The following is an 18737-nucleotide window of genomic DNA, read 5'->3' as shown; positions in this document are numbered from 1 at the left end:
GCTGAGCCAGTGGCTAGCAGCTAATGGTGCTAACTCCATAAACACCCCTAAACAACGGAAACAATGCTGCCAGAGCTAACAGTGTTAACTGCTCAACATGTAGGTGGCTGAGACGACAGCTAGTGGTGCTAAGAACATAAACAGCGTTAAACGGTGGCAACAATGATGACAGAGTTAACAGTGTTAACTGCTCAACTGTGTTAACTGGAGCTGGCTGAGTTGGCAGCGAGCAGCTGATGGTGCTAACTTCATACACAGTGCTAAGAAAAGACAACAGTGCAAAAAGAGCTAAAAGTGGTAACTGCTCAACATGTAGGTGACTGAGCAGACAACTAGCAGTTAACTGTGCTAACATGATAAACACCGCTAGCCAAAGGTGTTAACTGCTCAACATGGAGGTGGCTGAGCCAACAGCGAGCAGCTAGTGGTGCTAACACCATATAACACTTCTAAACAACGCCAACAGTGCTGACAGAGCTAATGGTGTTAACGTTTTAACCTGGAGGTGGCTGAGCCAACAGCGAGCAGCTAGTGGTGCTAACACCATATAACACTTCTAAACAACGCCAACAGTGCTGACAGAGCTAATGGTGTTAACGTCTCAACATGGAGGTGGCTGAGCCAACAGCAGCAGCTAGTGGTGCTAACACCATGTAACACTTCTAAACAACGCCAACAGTGCTGACAGAGCTAATGGTGTTAATGTTTTAACCTGGAGGTGGCTGAGCCAACAGCAGCAGCTAGTGGTGCTAACACCATATAACACTTCTAAACAATGGCAACAGTGCTGACAGAGCTAATGGTGTTAACATCTCAACATGGAGGTGGCTGAGCCAACAGCTTGCAGTTAACAGTGAAAACACCACAACCAGTGCTAAACAACTGTAACAGTGCTGACAGAGCTCAATGGTGTTAAGCAAGGGGGACCAGAGGCTATGCTTCTACGACAACCCTGTCCCAATATAAGCGGTAACCGCCGTATGGGCACATATGAACTAACATGCTTGAGCAGCCAGACTTACTACAACAAACCACAGAGAAGCTCAGATTACAACACACACACACACACACACAGAAGTACCATCGCTTCATTCTCTGCTCAGGACACCATTACTCCACTATATCTTTACATAGCAAATAGTGTTTGGTTGATGTATAATGCTCTGAATGTTGCATACAGAACCTTTAAAGACTCACTCTGTTGAACATAAATAATGGTGGGTGATGGTTGACAAGAGAAGTGGTGGGCAAGCAATGTGTTTTTTTTAGCTTGCATCTCAACAAGAGGGATATCTGCATTTATTTGTGCTAGCAACTGATTCCTCACATCTGTCCTCATAACCGCCACCAGTGCCAAAAAGTAAGCTTTTGCTGCAGGACAGCCGTAATCCTCCATCCATCCCTCTTTCATTTCTGACAAATAAACCATGAGAGGACAAGAGAGGGAGGGAGGGGGGCGTAAGAAGTGCAGAAACCTCATCATCTCTCATCTGTCATCAATATTCAGACCGTTCCTGACATAAACAAAGCTTTCCAGTTCCTCTGGTTGGACTGAGTCACACATTTATGCACCTCTCTCTCTACCTGCACACACAAACATATGTCATATGACGACCCATCTGGAATTTCAACGCCTATACGTACAGTCAGACACAGTGTACTCTCTCTGTGTTCCTATCTTTGCTTTGTCTATGCTTTTTCTTTTCTCTCACACCTCCTCCCCCCTTTCTTTCTCTCCTCTTTCCTTTATGTCCCCATCCTGCACCTTCTCTTTGTGCTCGTCCTCAGTAACAGGTTGATCCATGGCTCTTCTCCTGACATCCGTTATTCCGGATCTTTCCAAGGAACGCTGACAAGCTGTGAGTGATGATGATCCTCTAGACAGGAAACTAGGAGACACAAACCTGTCTCATTCTGCAAGATGGATGGAGCGTAGGTCCGGGAACATGTTATAAAGAGACAGACTTGAGCCTTACATCTAAATACAACTTTTTGGTCTGGCGTCTCTGTATTTAGATTCATGTATTTAGGTGATACACAGAGTACTTATACAGTATGTCCTGAAGGAGACCTACTTAAGACCCAGATTTTTACCCTGATGTCCTGCTTGTTTACGCATTCACTATACAGTCAAATGCATTAAAAGAGAAAGAAAGAAAGAAATTTAATTTTTCTTTGTTTCTGCTTCTGTCAAATTGTCTGCCTCCTCTAAAGATAACCTCCACAATACAAAAAACCTATCCTGAGGTTATATTCAGTCCAATAATATTCCTCACACAGTAGAGTACAGACGGTGGAGGTTTAATCATCTTGAGAGAAGCGATTGCCCCATTAAGATAATATTATCTGTCTCTGTTTCTTTACTTTTAGTAAAAACAAGTGTCAGGATGAAAAGAACATCAAATCACTTGTTAAGCCTGATTTGTTTTGTAGTTCGAGCTCAGCAGAGTGAGACGAACAGGTCTGCTCAGGTTCAAGAGTTTGTGTTTCAAGTTTATTTTTAATATATCACTGTGAATTATGACAGGGCACTTGTGCTGCATTACAGTCACACTTGATCAAAAAAAGTTTTTTTTTAAACCTTTATTAATGATTATTACGTTTGTAGAAACATGAGGTGTTCAAGCACACAGATACACACGTCTTTTTTGAGGTTTTTTTTTTTTTTTAAATATAGCACAAATCAGAGTGCTTTCTGTCCTTGTCTTTCAGTTCAATCCCATACATCACTCTTGATTCATATTCACATTTATCATCAGATACAGATTGGAGTTGACCAAATCCCTCCTCCTTGACAGAAGACACGTGATTTTTTTTGTATTTCATTTCATCAAAAAGGAAGAGATTAATGGAAGTATCTTCAACAAATGCAGCTGATTTTTTAAGGCTTTTGCTTTTTTTCTATAACAGCTAGAGTGACAGGAAGGGGGGGGGGGGGGGGGGGTGTTTCAAGGACTCAGCCTACATGGATGGGGGTGCATGCTCCATACACTGTCGCCCCATGCAGGTGATTTTGTAAAAAGAATTAGAATTTTTTTTCTTTCTTTACTTACTGTTAGAGTTCTTAAAGCTAAAGATTATCTTTACAAGATTTTTTGGTATAAATTTAAATTTAAATTTGAAAATCCCAACTTTCAGCATGAAAATCCATTATTTGAACCTGTAATGCATTTTTATCCTATCCATGACCCTTCAAGTGGACAAAATGCCACGATTTTCGAATAGTATTTTTGCTTGTGTTGCCCATCCCTAGTTAACAACGAAGTAACAAATAAATACAAATGTTAAACAGGTCTCCGAGGTCACTGAAATCCAGCGCTTGGGCAGTGACTTACAGTGTCAAACACTGCAGAAAAAGCTGTCCTTTCACGTCGACATGATAGGCTGCTGATTGCTGTCATAGTTTAACTGCACTTGGCAGCGTCAGGGGGAAACACAGCAGGAAAAGAACGAACGTTAAGGTGGCGAAATACCAAATAGGGTGGGCAGGAGGGGTGGTGGATGGGTCCACCAAACACCGACTCTCACCCAGCAGAGGTGTTTGCGTCCCGTGAGATGGCCAAATCCAAACTCTGTTCTTTTTTCCTAAACATGACCACGTGTTTTTGTTGCCTAAATGTAACAACGTGTGTTAATTGTTGGAGGAAAAAAACAATTGCTTTGCTGTATTGACATATTGCATTTATTTTGAAAGAAACAGTATGTAAACTGTAAATTTCCTGTGAAACCGGAAGTGTATTTTGAAAGAAGACAATGCATGTAACTTGAAACTCCACCCCAGAACGTCAACAACCAACGCACCAGGGTACCTTTCACATCGTAAGTGGACATGGAAAGTCCACGACTAAACGTCAATATGTGACAAGATTGGAGTGAGAATGTGTTGTCATGATTTATGTAAATTTAATATTGGCATAAAATTTGTTGGGGAGTGCATGATGCCTTGTTTAGGACGCGAAAAAGTTTAGGATTTGAGTGCAAATACGAGATTTACTTTAAGTTTCAAAACAATAACTTGGTCGCCCCACTCATAGAGTTAGGTAGGTAGGTAGGTAGGTAGATAGATAGATAGATAGATAGATAGATAGATAGATAGATAGATTCTATGCAGAATCAAACTTCTTTCGGCACTGGTCAGGTGCATTCATAAAAAGCAGATCACTGTAGTCTTGAAATGTAAAGTACTGCTCATTCAGTAGTATTTCACAATTATACATACAACAACTAAAATTATTTTCTATGAGGGAACACGAAAAACCTTCATCATTTGTATTTCAAAGCAGTCCTGTTTGTCTAAGCTTTATACATAGCAATATTTGATGGTTTGTCAACAGACCTCATGAAACTACACAGTATATCACATATTTATTGTATTACTTTTGCTTGTGGTATCTGGTGTGTGTGTGTGTGTGTGTGTAGATTTGTGCTCCACTCTAACATTGGTGTGTGTGCATACTGTACATAGGCATGCATGTGCGTGTCCCGGCAGAATGTAAACACATACTAAGACTTCCTGTCTGAGGACCAAACTGAGAGGAGATTTAGAGTGAGAGGGAGGGGAGTAGAAAGACAGAGTCAATGAAAGGAGAGGGAGAGAAAATGATGCTAACAGGGAGAGAAAAAGAAGGAGAGAAGAAAAAAGACACTGAAAGGAGTGAGACGTACAACAGCAGAAGAAAGATCTGAGGATGTTTGAGAAATCTAGAAAACAACACACTGAGTAGACGCAAACAGGCTGAGGAAGTGACAGAAATGACAGGGATGCACAGATCTGAAGGAGTGTGTTGATTACTACAGCCTACTGGAATGACTCGAGAGTCTGAAAGGAGAGACAAAAGTGACACACTGACAAGAGAGATGAAATCCTTACTGAAACGCTGAACCTGCTCCAGACGAGACGTGACTGACGTAAGTGGATGTTCAGAGATGATTTGAGGGTGCAAAGGTCACTGAGAGTTGAAGCATCCTTGTTTGGAAAGGATCCAGCATCACCTGGTTGGACAATGACAGACATGAGGACACATCAGCTTCACCATACACAGATCTGACTTGTACCAGTGGCAGTCTACTGATTTGACTGGTTAGTATCTTCTTTTTCCTCTAGAGGTAAGTTGTCTCCAACTGTAGATAAACTGTGTCAATAAACTATGTTGTTTTTAAAAGACAGGAAGTACAAATGTAATGCCAAAAATCACTACATTCAATGTACAAATATTAAGAACATAACTTCTATATTAAAGGGGAACACGTGTTATTTCCATGGCCTGGCCACAGCCCATGGAAAATTCAATTAATATTTGTGAACATGAGCTGCTCTCTCTCAATGCCAGGAACCACAGATGTCAGTCTCAAACTTGTTATGTTATCAAGTATAAAGTCTGGAGCTGGTCCATAGATAATAAATGGGAGCCTGATTTTGTGGACCCAAAGAGTGTTTGTTTTGTTTTTTTCTTTTTTTAAATCCAAGTTAGCTTTATTCTGTGACATCATGCATCATCAGTTGGTTGCAGTTACAATACAGTGTTGCAGGGATGAAGTTTATTTGTAGCCAACACAGTAATTGCTGTTGCCCTGGTTCCCTTGTCAAAAAGCCATGGGATTTTTCCATTGGATTTTGAATTATTGCAGAAAATAAGTGTCTTTTTTAAGACACCTAAAAGCTTCAAAATTCACAAGGGGGGTATTTGCTGATATATTTTATGTCATACAACAAAACTTGAAAGTCTCTTGAGCTGGTGTTAACCACATACTTTATTTTAGGCATCTAAACAAAAACTCATTCAAAAAACCCACTGACTTCAAGATGGGGAAACCAGGAGTGCTAAAATGCAAACTAATTTTGGACTCATTCCTGGGCCACTCTATGTGCTGTGACAACCTCTTCATGTTTTTAGCCATGACCCAGATTTTTAATGGCGTATCACCAGACCTCTGGGAATGTTTCACCTATAGTAGGTAGAAAATTGAAGTCAACATTAGCTAGTAACATTAGCCTGACAGCGCCACTGCTGCTATATGCCAGACTGAAGAAAGACAACCTAATGTCTTTGTGTTTTTTAAATAATGTTCATATATCTTTGTTACTTAAGTCCATTACAAATAAGGAGTGCTAGCAAAATGTAAACAAACCAATAGTCCGCCATTTTTGTTCTTGCTTCGGGTTCCAACTCATCACAAAATGCAACAATGAACATGTGCGGAATGAGGAGATGACATCTTTGTTTCCTAAATGTTCCATTTTTAATGCCCAAACGAATACAGAGGTAATCAGGGTTTTGAAAAATTTGCACCTTTGAATGCGTTTTAGTGATTTAGATTTCCATTTATGTGTGGACGAAAGGACAAAGAATAGAGGAAAATATCAGTTTTCAAAAATATCTGAAACTGGTGGAAAGGGCCTCGTCATCTATAACATCTTTAATAGCAGGTCTAGACTTTAAACCCTATGACATCACAAGTTTGAGCTTTAGCACTCGAGCTTTTGGATGTGGAAAAGAGGAGTTACGCTCACATTATTTTACACAATCAGAGTAAAGGCCCCTGTGAACTACAAGTACAACCATCACCAAAATAAGTTATAGCACCAACAAAAATGTTCCATCTGCCTCGGGGGGCATCTTCTGTAGCTATAATTTGATGCAGGACAGCGTGAGATCTGTAGTCCACTATCCCGTTCTGTCTTTCTCCCTTTCTATATATTTCTCTCTTTCACACAATCTGACACACACACACACACACACACACACACGCACACACACACACACACACACACACACAAATGGGACTCCCACGCTGCTGGAATTTATTTGGACAGTGTTATTTGTGATCTGCCTCTGGGCCCCCTGCCCTCCTCTCAGTATCACTTTACAGTCATTGCATCACCACAGTCTTTGATGTCGGAGGAGGAAGAGCAACAATAGGATAGCAGCAGTGATGCGTTAGATTAATGTTGTGTTATCTGTGTGGACTTGAATCAGAGGCCTACACAAACTTGTATTGCAGTGTTACATCTATGTTCAATTAGCACCTCTGACGACAACCCAGCGGTTGGTATCAGCATTTTATTTAGTATCTGCATTTAGGATTTATCATTTTACCCAAAACTGACTTTTCTGGCTGTTTTGGGTTTTTTTTTACCCAGTATAAAATGGTACACAAAATGTGGAGTAGTTGCAAAGGCTACAGGCTCAAATGTTTCATATACCCTTCTTTAAGTTATATAAGTAGTGAAGCTGGATAAACAAGAGTCAACAGCCACGTTAGCAGTAAGGCTGTACTTAGGCACAGTTGTGCTTTAAGCTAAATGCTAATGCAGTTTAGCATGTTAGCACTAAAGGCCTACTTTAGCTGAGGTTGATGAACATCATTAGTTTCGCAGGTATTTTGACTGGGGAAGTTCCTGGCAACTAATTTCCCTGTCCACTAAACGAAAATTTTAATTAAGACAAGTCGACTAGTCCAAAAAAAGGAAAACAGTCAGAAAACAGTCAAAATTTTGGAAAACTAATTGTTATTTGTATTGTATTTATTGAGGTGTTATCTGTATTTGAAACATAGTCCCCCCAAAATATTGTGTTGAAGCCTTTAATCATAATCTTCAACAACCATGTCGGATTTTAAATGCAGCTGACGTACGAGACACTTTGCGCCATGCGGTATGAATGTGAACATGAGTCATGACTCATGACAGCAACTCAGTCAAAAGTTAACCACTGAAATAATATCTAAAATAAATAAATTGCCTCTGAAATGTGGGGCACATTGAACCTTGCAGATTATCTGACAAAAACGATAGAAATTCACTTTAAAGTTAATAAAACAACATCAAAATTATAATTGAATTTCAGCTGAAATGAGAGGTATTTTGCGCCGTGCAGTATGAATGTAAACCTGTACATTATCTGACAACAACTCACTTAAAGTTAACATTATAACATCTCAAAAGATAAACTGCTGCTGAATTCATTTTCTAGATCAAAGCTCTGCGGTGCTGTTTTTTGCAAGAGGACATCTCTCTTATTTCCCACGGTGCTGTTTTAAAACTCCAGTCTACTCAAGCATTACTGTGGGGAGGGGGAACGCTGTCTGATGGCTCTGTAGCACCCACTAGTGGCGGGCGGCTGCATGACAGTTAAGCGGCCTTGTACGTGAATAAAACACAAATTGGTTTACCCAACTAATATTTCTAGTGCCGACTAGCGAGGGGGTGGACGTTTAATCGTTTAGATGTCTAATTGCGCGCATCCCTAATTTTGACCTGATTGTGCCATTAGAGGAAAACTTATATGGGACCTATGATGCTTTCCTTTATTTTCTGTCATGTATATAATTTTAAGATGTCAGATGTTCATGTTAAAAATAACCGAAGTGTCCAATAATGAGCTAAATGTCTGTGAAAATTATCTCTGCAGCACAAACCCCTTCAGACTGCTCTGAATACTGTCTTTCCAAAGTTTTTTTTCTTTCTAGACGACTCCCAACTTGTCAAATACTGGTACTTGATCAGTGTCACCTTTGGGATGGTGTGTCATTGTCTGCTAATTACAGCATTGGGTCTTCAAAATAAACTTCTGTCTTACAGAAAATATACAGTTTCCAATTGTTACATGCATACAGTCTTGTTTCAAAATAAACTTCAAACATGGTTTCCTTCTTTTTTGGTTTACTTCCTTAGGCACAGGCTACTAAAGTACATTGTTAGGTTTAGAAAAAAGATTATGGTTTAGGTTGAAATAAGTATGTCTTATTAACGTAACGTCACATACATCACGACGTACCACACCATTTGGTTTCACATGGGACACAAACAGCAGTCTCCTTTGTGTATTTCCTGTGTTTGTTTGACCTGTTCACTACACCTTCCACCCGCCCTTCCTACTCTAACTTTCTCACTTTTTATGCTATGGCAGTTGCTCAGAGTGTCAGATAATGACGTTGCCGGTGTGTAACTTTTAGATGCCAAAGAGTGCCTGGGTGTGTTGATAGTTGTAATTTCTCATGATTACAGATGATATTCCTGCTGGAACATTTCCAGTTGTGAAGATTTTGGTTTAGAAACTTTTATTGGTGATTAAACATCGTAGAAATTGCAGCTATACACTGTTAAAGTCATTCCAGTAGCTACAAGAACACTGCTGCATGTAGTTATATGATAATGTGAGTGAAACATGTAATCTTGGTTGCTGATGTTGTTAATTTCTTCTCATTTTAAGATCATATTCCTGCTGGAACATGTCTGGTTGTGAAGATTTGGGTTTAGGCTTTATATGGGTTTTTTTCACATTTGAAAGTATCACTATACCCCATGTATTCATGTAGCAACATAATGTCAGGGTCACGTTCAATCTCAAAACTTTGTGCACCGTTTTGCTACGGTCTCCAGGTTGAACACCATGTTTCTGTGTTTCTGTGTGGAACTGGCTTGAGGTACATTTTCTCTGGTTTGGTGGGTGTGTCAGAAGTGTTACCAAATCAGCAGTGACATGTATATCAATAAATGTCTAGTCAATCTTTACTTATTGTACTTACATTTTTTGTTAATATTTCACTTTGATCCTCTTACTCATATATCAGTTACCATGGACACAAAAAAAGTGCTGTTCACCGAGCTCGCCAGAGACAAGAGATCAACCTGTAAAGCTCTGATGTTGCAACGTTATAACTGCATATATTGTAGATTCTAACATATTATATTCACAATAGTACAATTACATAGGCTATACATTTTTCTGCTTTCTTCTCTTTATTGGCTATATTTATGATTGTTTTATTTAATTAAACAATTAATATTCCTTTTATGACTAATCGACTGGTCATCAGTCACCTGAATGTGCTGTCATCTATCATTGTGAGTTCTGACAGCTGTCAATCAGCTGTTATCTGATTGTGGCTTAGTCAATGTGATGTGTCGTGTACTGCGCGGAGGATTGTGGGTCAGAATAACCAAAAGCATGAAAAATTGGACCAGATGTAGTAGAATATCCTGGTATTTTTGGCATACTGCATTTGACATACTATGTAATGGGACACACTAAATCTTTTTCTGGCACACTAAATAGCATGGCAGTATGGGTATCGGAACGCACAGAGGGTGTTTAACACACTACTGTTTTCAATTTAATAAATGTTTTGCAATTTGTTTGTGATTAGTAGACTAGGCTTTTTCTGGTGGTGGGCTTAAAGAGACAGGCACTAAGGGCCTGTTTATACGGTTCCATATATTTCTGAAAACGGGTATTTATCTTTGCGTTTGCACCTATCATTTACACGTAACCGGCGTTTTTCTCGACGAAAATGGAGATTTTCCAAAACGGCTTCCAAAGTGAAAGTTTGTAAAAATATCAGTTTCTGTAGAGACGTGTAAACAAGATAGACAGAGATTTTGGAAAATGATGATGTTGCAACCCAGTTTGCACAGGCCCATTAGGCGCCCGGTAACCACAACAACAATGGCGGATATATGCCAGGTTGTTTACGTTTTGTTAGCACTTTTGGGACTACTTACGAGTTTAGAAATGAACTTAGCACTGCTGCATCAACATCACTGCTACATCGGCGAACAAAGACGTCTGCTGTGCTCAATATTAGTAAGTGCATAGCAGCTAACTATGCTACATTAGGTTAAAATGTAGTTTATCCTTGTTTTTATCACTAGCACCAAGAGGAAAACAAATCACTGTGCATGCGCAGAACGTTGTTCTATGGTGTTTGACATATGGCGTATCGCCACCTACTGGCCTGGCATGCTAATTGCAGCAGGGATATCATTTTCAAAACTGATTGTGTGAACCCGGATTTTTTTTATACGGAATAAATAAAAATACGTTTTTATTTGTATCGTTATCCGTGTAATCAAGGCCTAAAACAGAGTGTCTCAGACTGAAGCTAAATACGCTACAGGTGCTGCAACACAAACAGTGTAAGGAAAATAATGTGTTTTTGAACATTAAAGCATGTTAGCATGTTCTAGTAGAGACCTAAAATACAAGTAGAGACCTGAAGAGGTGAGCATAGTAGGTTGCCTTTAACACCCCCTGAAAATCTTGTTTTCTGCTGCCCTACAGTGGTTTGATTTTGTACCTTGCTGCAGTAATGTAAAGGTGGACCCTAGCACACCGTGACATCAGTTTGCTGTGGCCACAGAGCACATTTCTAACCACACCCAACCACACTGGGTGCTTCAGTTTAGATAATTAGGTCAGAATAGTTCAGGGCTAGACATTCATCTTTCCGAATACCAGCTTTAACAGCACATAATTGAAAACCACTGGAATGCCTTACTTGTCACTGTCATTTGTTTCTCAACAGATGAAATTAAGTGGTTTAACTGGCAATTTCCTCAGAGCAACGCTCATAACACTCGTTAGCGCTGTTAACGATGATGAACTAGCTCCCAGTAAGTTGAACAATATCAGGGGATGTCGCTGTGAAAACACCCATTTATTTCCTTCAGTGGTCTTAATGCTCTATTGCTGGACTGATCTTGTTAATGCAGATGAATCACATTATTCATGCCTCACCCTCAGCTGAGCATGTTATTCTCATTAGCCTGAACAGACTACATTTTTCATCAGCCCGATGATTATTTTGCTGTGAGAGATTAGTTGTGAGCCACGAGCATACACAACACAAACCTATCCAGTGTGGGCCTCACATGCGCAATTAAACTACATTTGTCATGGAAGGGAAGGGTAGCATTCCAGCCTCCAGACAATATCTAGGATGACACTCACTGGGACGCACCATGGAAAATATGATGTTTATTCTCATGTGACCACAGTTGTTTTTTTGTTTTTTTCTTAGTTTGTTTGTTTTTTGACTCTAAATGTCTGTGGATCTCACATTATATCCCACTGAGATACAGTATATGAGGCACAGTCACTGACTGCCCTCTGCCGTCTATAATATTCACAGCTCGTAGATTCTAGCTCATATTTGCATATTTTCCTCTTCACAGCTGAGAGCACCATACGGAAAGGTGTCTAATTTTATAAAGTCTCATAACAGCAGGACCTGAAGATGACAGCAAACCTGAAGATGACATGTTGCAGTTTGTCAAGGTGACAAAACCTTTATCCACTTAGGAGTTATTTTAGGATCCTCACTGGATGTTTCATCTGCTGCCTTTTCTCCCGTCAATGTATTACTGTGGTTAAGAAGGTCTCAGTGCTGAACCCACTAGATGAATGTAAACCTATAGACTTATTAATCAAATGAAATGACCTAGAACTTAAAACTGTAAATATCCGGGCAGGAACTATCATCCTGTTCACACACATACACACATATACAGTTCTGTTTATCCCAATTACGAGAAGAATTCGCCATCATTGTTGGAGGTAAATAAACACAAACAGGCCATACAGATTAGCATTGATTTACACAGACACAAAATGACTCTTTGTGGTTCAGATCTGATCTGCTTGGAGCTATTTAGATGATCTGACGGAAAAGATCCATGCCAGAAAGAGTTAAAATCTACATTTTCCAATTCTTAATCAAAACATTGCTGTAGGCATAAATAAATACAGTTGGTTATAAATAAATAATCTAAATAAGTCTGATATTGGTTTAAAATGGCTTTGTCACAGTGGCCATGCCAACAGCAACAACCACACTGAGGTCAGAGACGGGGGACTGAGTGGATGTCAGGGCAGGGGAGCGGAGAGGAATGTGTGAGAATGTCTGTGTGTGTTAAGGGTTATTTAGGAATCGGATTCATTAAAGTTTTGTTTTGACTTATTGTTATGAACACATGTTGATTGCATAATGTAATGGCTGTACAATAATGACACCATTGGCATCTAGACTGGTTCCTTATATGACTCGCTTTCACTGTGCAAGTCTGTCAGCCACCAGGTACAAATGAAGACAGTTTTATGGCACAGAGGAAATGAGTTAACTGTTGCACAACCAAAACAGAAAGAGGATAGTGCATTAGTTTATCCCAGTAGCTATCAATAGCTATCCACAGTTACAAGAGTATCAGCGTAGTTTCTCTGCAGTTACTGTCCCCAGTAGCAAAAATGGCATACAGTGGAACAACCGAAGAAGCACAGTATAATCCACCACGCGTCATCATCAGAATTGATTTTAAGTTCCTGCTCCTTATATACAAAGCTCTACATGGGCTGGGACCGAGCTACACTGCTAACTCCCTTGTTAACTATTTGCTTCCAAGAACACTGCGATCATTTGCTGCTGGTTTTTTGGAGGTTCCCAGCAACAGCCGGAAGACGATCAGGGATGCAGCCATTACACCCCAAAGCTATGCAACACACTATAGATATCAAGGAAGCTAGCTCGCTAAATATTTAAAAAAGAAAGCTAACAACATATCTGTTCACTTTAGCCTTTAACTGCTCCTTTAACTCTTTTAACACTGCTGCATTTTAAATATTACAGTTTTGCCACTGTATGATTTTCTGAATCAGTTAATCCATGTTTTAAACTGTTTTAAATGTCCTTTTATATTAAATTGTCTTGTCTGTTTAATGTCCACTATGTCTATTTTTATGTGAAGCACTCAGTGCCTGTACTGCCCTTATTGTAAAGCACTTGGTGCTGCATTTCTTGTATGAAAGGTACTACATAAAGTTTATTGTCATTATTATCATCATGTAAAAGTTAACATTAATTACGATGAACTATTCATTTTAATGCATTAATTTAGCATCCCATTTGTATGAAGGTAGGCTATGTATACTCAATACCATGTTACAGAAATGTAAATGATCAACAATCTGTTGTCTCTGAGGGGCAAGCAGCAGACACCCCAGTTACCTCCGTAGCCTTGTGCTGCATTCATGTGGTGTCGGAATAAACTTAGAAAATTTGTTTCCAACCATATTTCATGGTTTACCCGTAGACTATAAAAGTAATGGATGTAAATACCATGACGTCACTTTGAGTTTAGCATTTTGGTCATGGTTTTTTGGAGCCAGAAGTGAACACGTTTGGGTGAGAGGCTGGTGCCGTGGAGCAGTCAGGGGTGGATCTGACTAAGCCAAGGACACTATCCGTAGACAGCCTGTCACTCAAAGCAGCCTGCCTCTAATTATGTGTAACTTTAAGCCTTAATGAAATGTAAATACGTGACTTATATAAAAATTCACCTCTGTACAGTTGACATGAAGAGTGAAATTATCTATGAAGACCCAAACTACTGCTGTAAAGTTGGTAATTGTAACATGAGGTTCTATGGGGATTGACTGACTTCTGGAGCCAGCTTCAAACGGCCATTCAAAGGACTGCAGCTTTTGGCAAGTCCGTGTTGGCTTCATTTTCAGCCCTGGAGCCCTTGCTTCGTTTGGTCTTCATTATCAGTGTGTTGTAATGCTCTGAGCAATAAAATATAACACATCTTTTTTGAAGCATCCATATTGTTTTCACATTACAACTCAAAGCTTATGGACCCACAAAAGTTGGGACAAGAACCATCTGAGGAGCATGTGAATGCACCATTGGTCTAAATTCCAGTGGAAATTAATCACTTCTTGTTCATTAACCATAGCAGGAAGTGTGAGCGGTGACAGATGATAACAAAAGGTGTAAGAAGTCACTAGTTTAATCATGATACAATATTCTTTTTTTCACGATACAATTTCGATTCGATGCTATTCAGGGGCCTGCGATCGATATGAGGCGATATTATATTATCATTTAACACCATCTGTTACAGAAGAAGCTGCCACCCCTTTTGTTTCTACAACAACACATAAACAATGTAAGTAATTGTAACCACTTAAGTGCAGTTAAGTTTACTTTAAATTGACTGCACCAACACACATAAAAGAGCACATGAAATAAGTTACCCTTTGTGGCTTTCAGCCTGAAAGACCTTACCGGAAGAAACCTTTTCATTTTAACCCAAACCATCATCTTTTTCATAAAACTTAAGGTCTATCTGGCTTTAAGCCCTTAAAGGAAACTTCTCAACATCCATAAAACATTTAACAACAACATTGTTTGACAAAAAGTATAAAATTCATCCCAATAATAACTGTCAAGGTTCACAGACATGTCAGTTGTTTTTTGGTAGTCACCCATTATTACCTTTAGCACCGTTACATAGAATAAATTAGCCTAGCGGCTAGCATACTTTCCTCTACTCATAACTTAATAAATTACATGTATTATTTTTACTTTTTGTTACTCACCGTTAGTTTAAGTCGCTGTGTCTCCCAAACAGATCAGCAGAGTTGAATTTCAGCCTCCATTAACGTATTTTCAGCCGAACATTGTTGAAACAGCAGCTAATGTTGCTCTAGTGAGAAGCTAGCACAGTGAGTCACCTGACCAGACAGGTAAGGTTAACATTATGTCATGTTATATCTCATGACGGCATTGTTGAAATATGACATGTTCATTGTCTGTTGACCCATATTTTCTCCAAAATCGAAAACTATTTCCACACTGCTGATTTATTACCGAGTAAATAGCTTTATCCTCATAGTCCTTCTTTTGGCTGCTTTTCATTATCTGCCTGTTGCTGTTTGACAGTGGCACAGACTTTCAAAATAAAAGCATATCTTAAAGATGCTGATAAAGATCAATGTTTTTTTTATTTTCATTAATCACTGAATCATATATCAATCCAGATCGATGGATCGTCACACCCCTAATAATAATGTATGGGAAAAGTTGAGGATTCATCAGCATTTAGACATTCAAGGCTGACCCAGTACACTGAACATGAAGTAAAGTCATTCAAAAAGATTTGCTTGTTCATTTTTGATCATCACCAGTAACCATTAAAAGAGCCTTATTGCTTGGCTCTAAGGAACACGGTAATAGTAGTTTTTTAGTAGATTAGCCTATTCAGTTTGTCTCAGGTTAGTCCACACACATCCACCATTTACACTGTATTTTATTCACTGTAAACTGTTGTTATGTTATGTTGTGTTATGTTATGTTATTTATGTGTTACTATATCTCATTGACATTATTGTTCTGTTGTTATTTTCTCTATTTTTGCCTGTAAGGTGACCTTGAGTGTCTTGAAAAGCGCCCATAAATGAAATATATTGTTATCATTATTATTAGTATTAGTATTAGTAGTAGTAGTAGTAGTAATATTGTTTATTGTTTATTGTTTATTGGATCCCCATTAGCTTTTGCAGCATTAGCTTTTGCAGCATGCAAAAGCTAATCTTCCTGGGGTCCGTAGTAGTAGTTGATGTTGTTGTTGTAGTTGTAGTAGTAGAACTAGCTAACCAGATAAACATGACTAAGAGTGAGTCAGACGGATTTTTTTAAATGGCAATTAAATATATACACATATTTTACAGTAAAACAAAAGTCTGTAATTGCACTGATGTGGTCAAAATTATCATAAAGCAACTCATTAACTGAATGGCGGTGGGAACAATCACCTCAGAACAACAGGCTGAATCTTAGCCCTGCTCTGTATGTTAGCTCTGTGTTCTCATAGGCTTTACATTATTCCCACAGTACTGTAAGTGTGTATGTGTGTGTCTCTGCCATCTAATGCATGCTGGGAAAGCTTGCAGCCCCTGAACAGCTGTTAATGGGAATAGAAATGATCAGACTTTTAATAAAATCTTATAGTTTGTGCCCACTAAAAGTTAAAGTAAATGTTAACTGCATCACAACACTGTGTGGTTTTGTCTGACAGTTTCCACCCCAGCTCTGGATCATCATCATCATCTTCACCATCATCACTTACGTGCATCATCACCATCAACATCATCATCACCATTATGATGGACTTCAACAGCACTGAGTCCTGGCTTTCTATCAATACTTCATCTCCCATCCAGTCTGTAATAGCCAGTCCCAGCAACAGAAGCGGCATGGAGGCATATCTACAAAGGCTGGCTCATTTAGACGAGGGGCTCTACAATGACTTTTACGGCCTTTGGATTGCACTAATGGTCATAAACTCTCTCATATTCCTGGTAGGCACTTTTCTTGGGGCCCTTATGGTTTGAGTTCATGTTCTTACGTTCTTATATGAGTTTTAAAACCCAAACTGACCATGCAACTCTGTACAAACCACCCAGTTCTCCTCTCCTCTCTCACAGGTGGGTATGGTGCTCAACATAGTCGCACTTTACGTTTTCTGTTTCCGCACCAAGCAAAAGACCACCTCGGTGATCTACACCATCAACTTGGCGGTGACAGACCTCTTGGTGAATCTCTCTCTACCCACTCGCATCCTGCTCTACTACAGTGGAGGAGCTTGTCTCACCTGCTCCTACCTGCACATCTTCAGCTACTTTGTCAACATGTACTGCAGCATCTTGTTCCTGACCTGCATATGTGTCGACCGCTACCTCGCCATCGTGCAGGTGGGTTTCGCCTGCAGTTTGGTGACAGAATTAGATGGGTGCAGGAACTTGAAACTGCATGTTTTTCATTTGTCCTTGCAGGTTGAAGCCTCTCGGCGATGGAGGAATTCCAGTGTGGCCAAATGTGTGTGTGTTTCTGTCTGGCTGTTTGCCATCGTGGTCACCTACTCCTTCCTGTCCACTGCTTTCCAGCACCCGGGCTGCTGCCTCACAAAGCTCCTCTTTCTTACCATCACTGAGTTCTTTCTTCCCCTCATCATCATTGTGGTCTTCACAATGCGGATTATGTGGGCACTAGCCGACCGCCGCCTGATGCAGCAGAGCAGGTATAACCAATGTTGCCACCATACATAGACACAAGTCAGGAAGTATAGAATATCATGATGTTTCTGGTTGAAAGACTTAAAAATGACAATGTTTACGCATCCAAGAATATACAATACCAATAAAAGCACTGAGAGAAAATGACTCCCATTTGCGCTGAAAGCAGAGGAGGCTTACAGCTTATGGGATGTCACAGTGGTGGTTTTTACTGTCTTTCCTCAGGGAGAGGAGGAGGAGGGCTGTCCAGCTACTGACCACAGTGCTGATCATCTTCACTGTCTGCTTCACACCCTTTCACATCAGACAGGTGAGTTAGAGACAGGTGTGACAAGTTGTTTTAAAATATCGTCATTGCATTTTTGTAGACCTTAAAGGGACAGTTCACTCCAAAAACCAAAATACGCATGTTTCCTCTTACCTATAGAGCTATTTGTCTATCTAGATTGTTTTGGTGTGAGTTGCGGAGTGTCATCAGATATCAGCTGTAGAGATGTCTGCCTTCTCTTACTACACCCATCTTCCTATAGGCGACATACAGGCATCAAATGTAACAACATGGTGTGCACTGCAGTCTCATGGTTGTGTTGTCTTCCTGTGTTGCAGGTGGTGGTGTACTTCCACCCTGACATGCCTCATCATGTGATAGCCTACCACTTGACTGTCACTCTCAGCAGTTTGAATAGCTGTATGGATCCAGTCGTCTACTGCTTTGTTACAAATAATTTCCAGGTATGACTGGAGTACTTTGCTTCCTTACCTTACTTCACCTCATTCATCCTAACATCCTTCCTCTCGCCACCTGTCTATCTATCCATCCATCCTTCCCTCTGGCCACAATTTGTCCATCCATCACTCATTTATTCGCCTATTTACTCGTCCATTCACTGAATAATTTACTGCCCTTTTCGCCCTCAGGCCACCATGAGAAATATTTTCCGGCGTGCAGAGCCAGAGCAGACTAGTGGTGACATCATCAGCATGCAGCACAGCTCCAAGGCCTCAGGAGGGACGGCAAACGCCTTCACTAATAATACGATCATGATGACCAAGATCTCCAATTCACTGCAGAGAGACAGTCAGGAGAAGAACCACACACTGTAG

General features: G+C 39.9%; 1 protein-coding gene across 1 annotated transcript; it reads left to right on the top strand.

The window, feature by feature from the left end:
* The first annotated feature begins 16721 nt into the window (after positions 1 to 16721).
* Positions 16722 to 18737, top strand: gpr20 (G protein-coupled receptor 20). Its single transcript, XM_033641016.2, has 6 exons — positions 16722 to 16919; positions 17046 to 17312; positions 17394 to 17638; positions 17859 to 17943; positions 18240 to 18365; positions 18552 to 18737. The coding sequence occupies exons 1-6, from the start codon at positions 16722 to 16724 to the stop codon at positions 18735 to 18737; spliced, it is 1107 nt and encodes a 368-aa protein (XP_033496907.2).

Source organism: Epinephelus lanceolatus, chromosome 10, assembly GCF_041903045.1.
Source record: "Epinephelus lanceolatus isolate andai-2023 chromosome 10, ASM4190304v1, whole genome shotgun sequence".
In the NCBI taxonomy this organism is placed as follows: Eukaryota; Metazoa; Chordata; class Actinopteri; order Perciformes; family Serranidae; genus Epinephelus; species Epinephelus lanceolatus.
The sequence above is the reverse complement of the archived record's forward strand: the minus strand, read 5'-3'. Positions and strand labels throughout refer to the sequence as shown.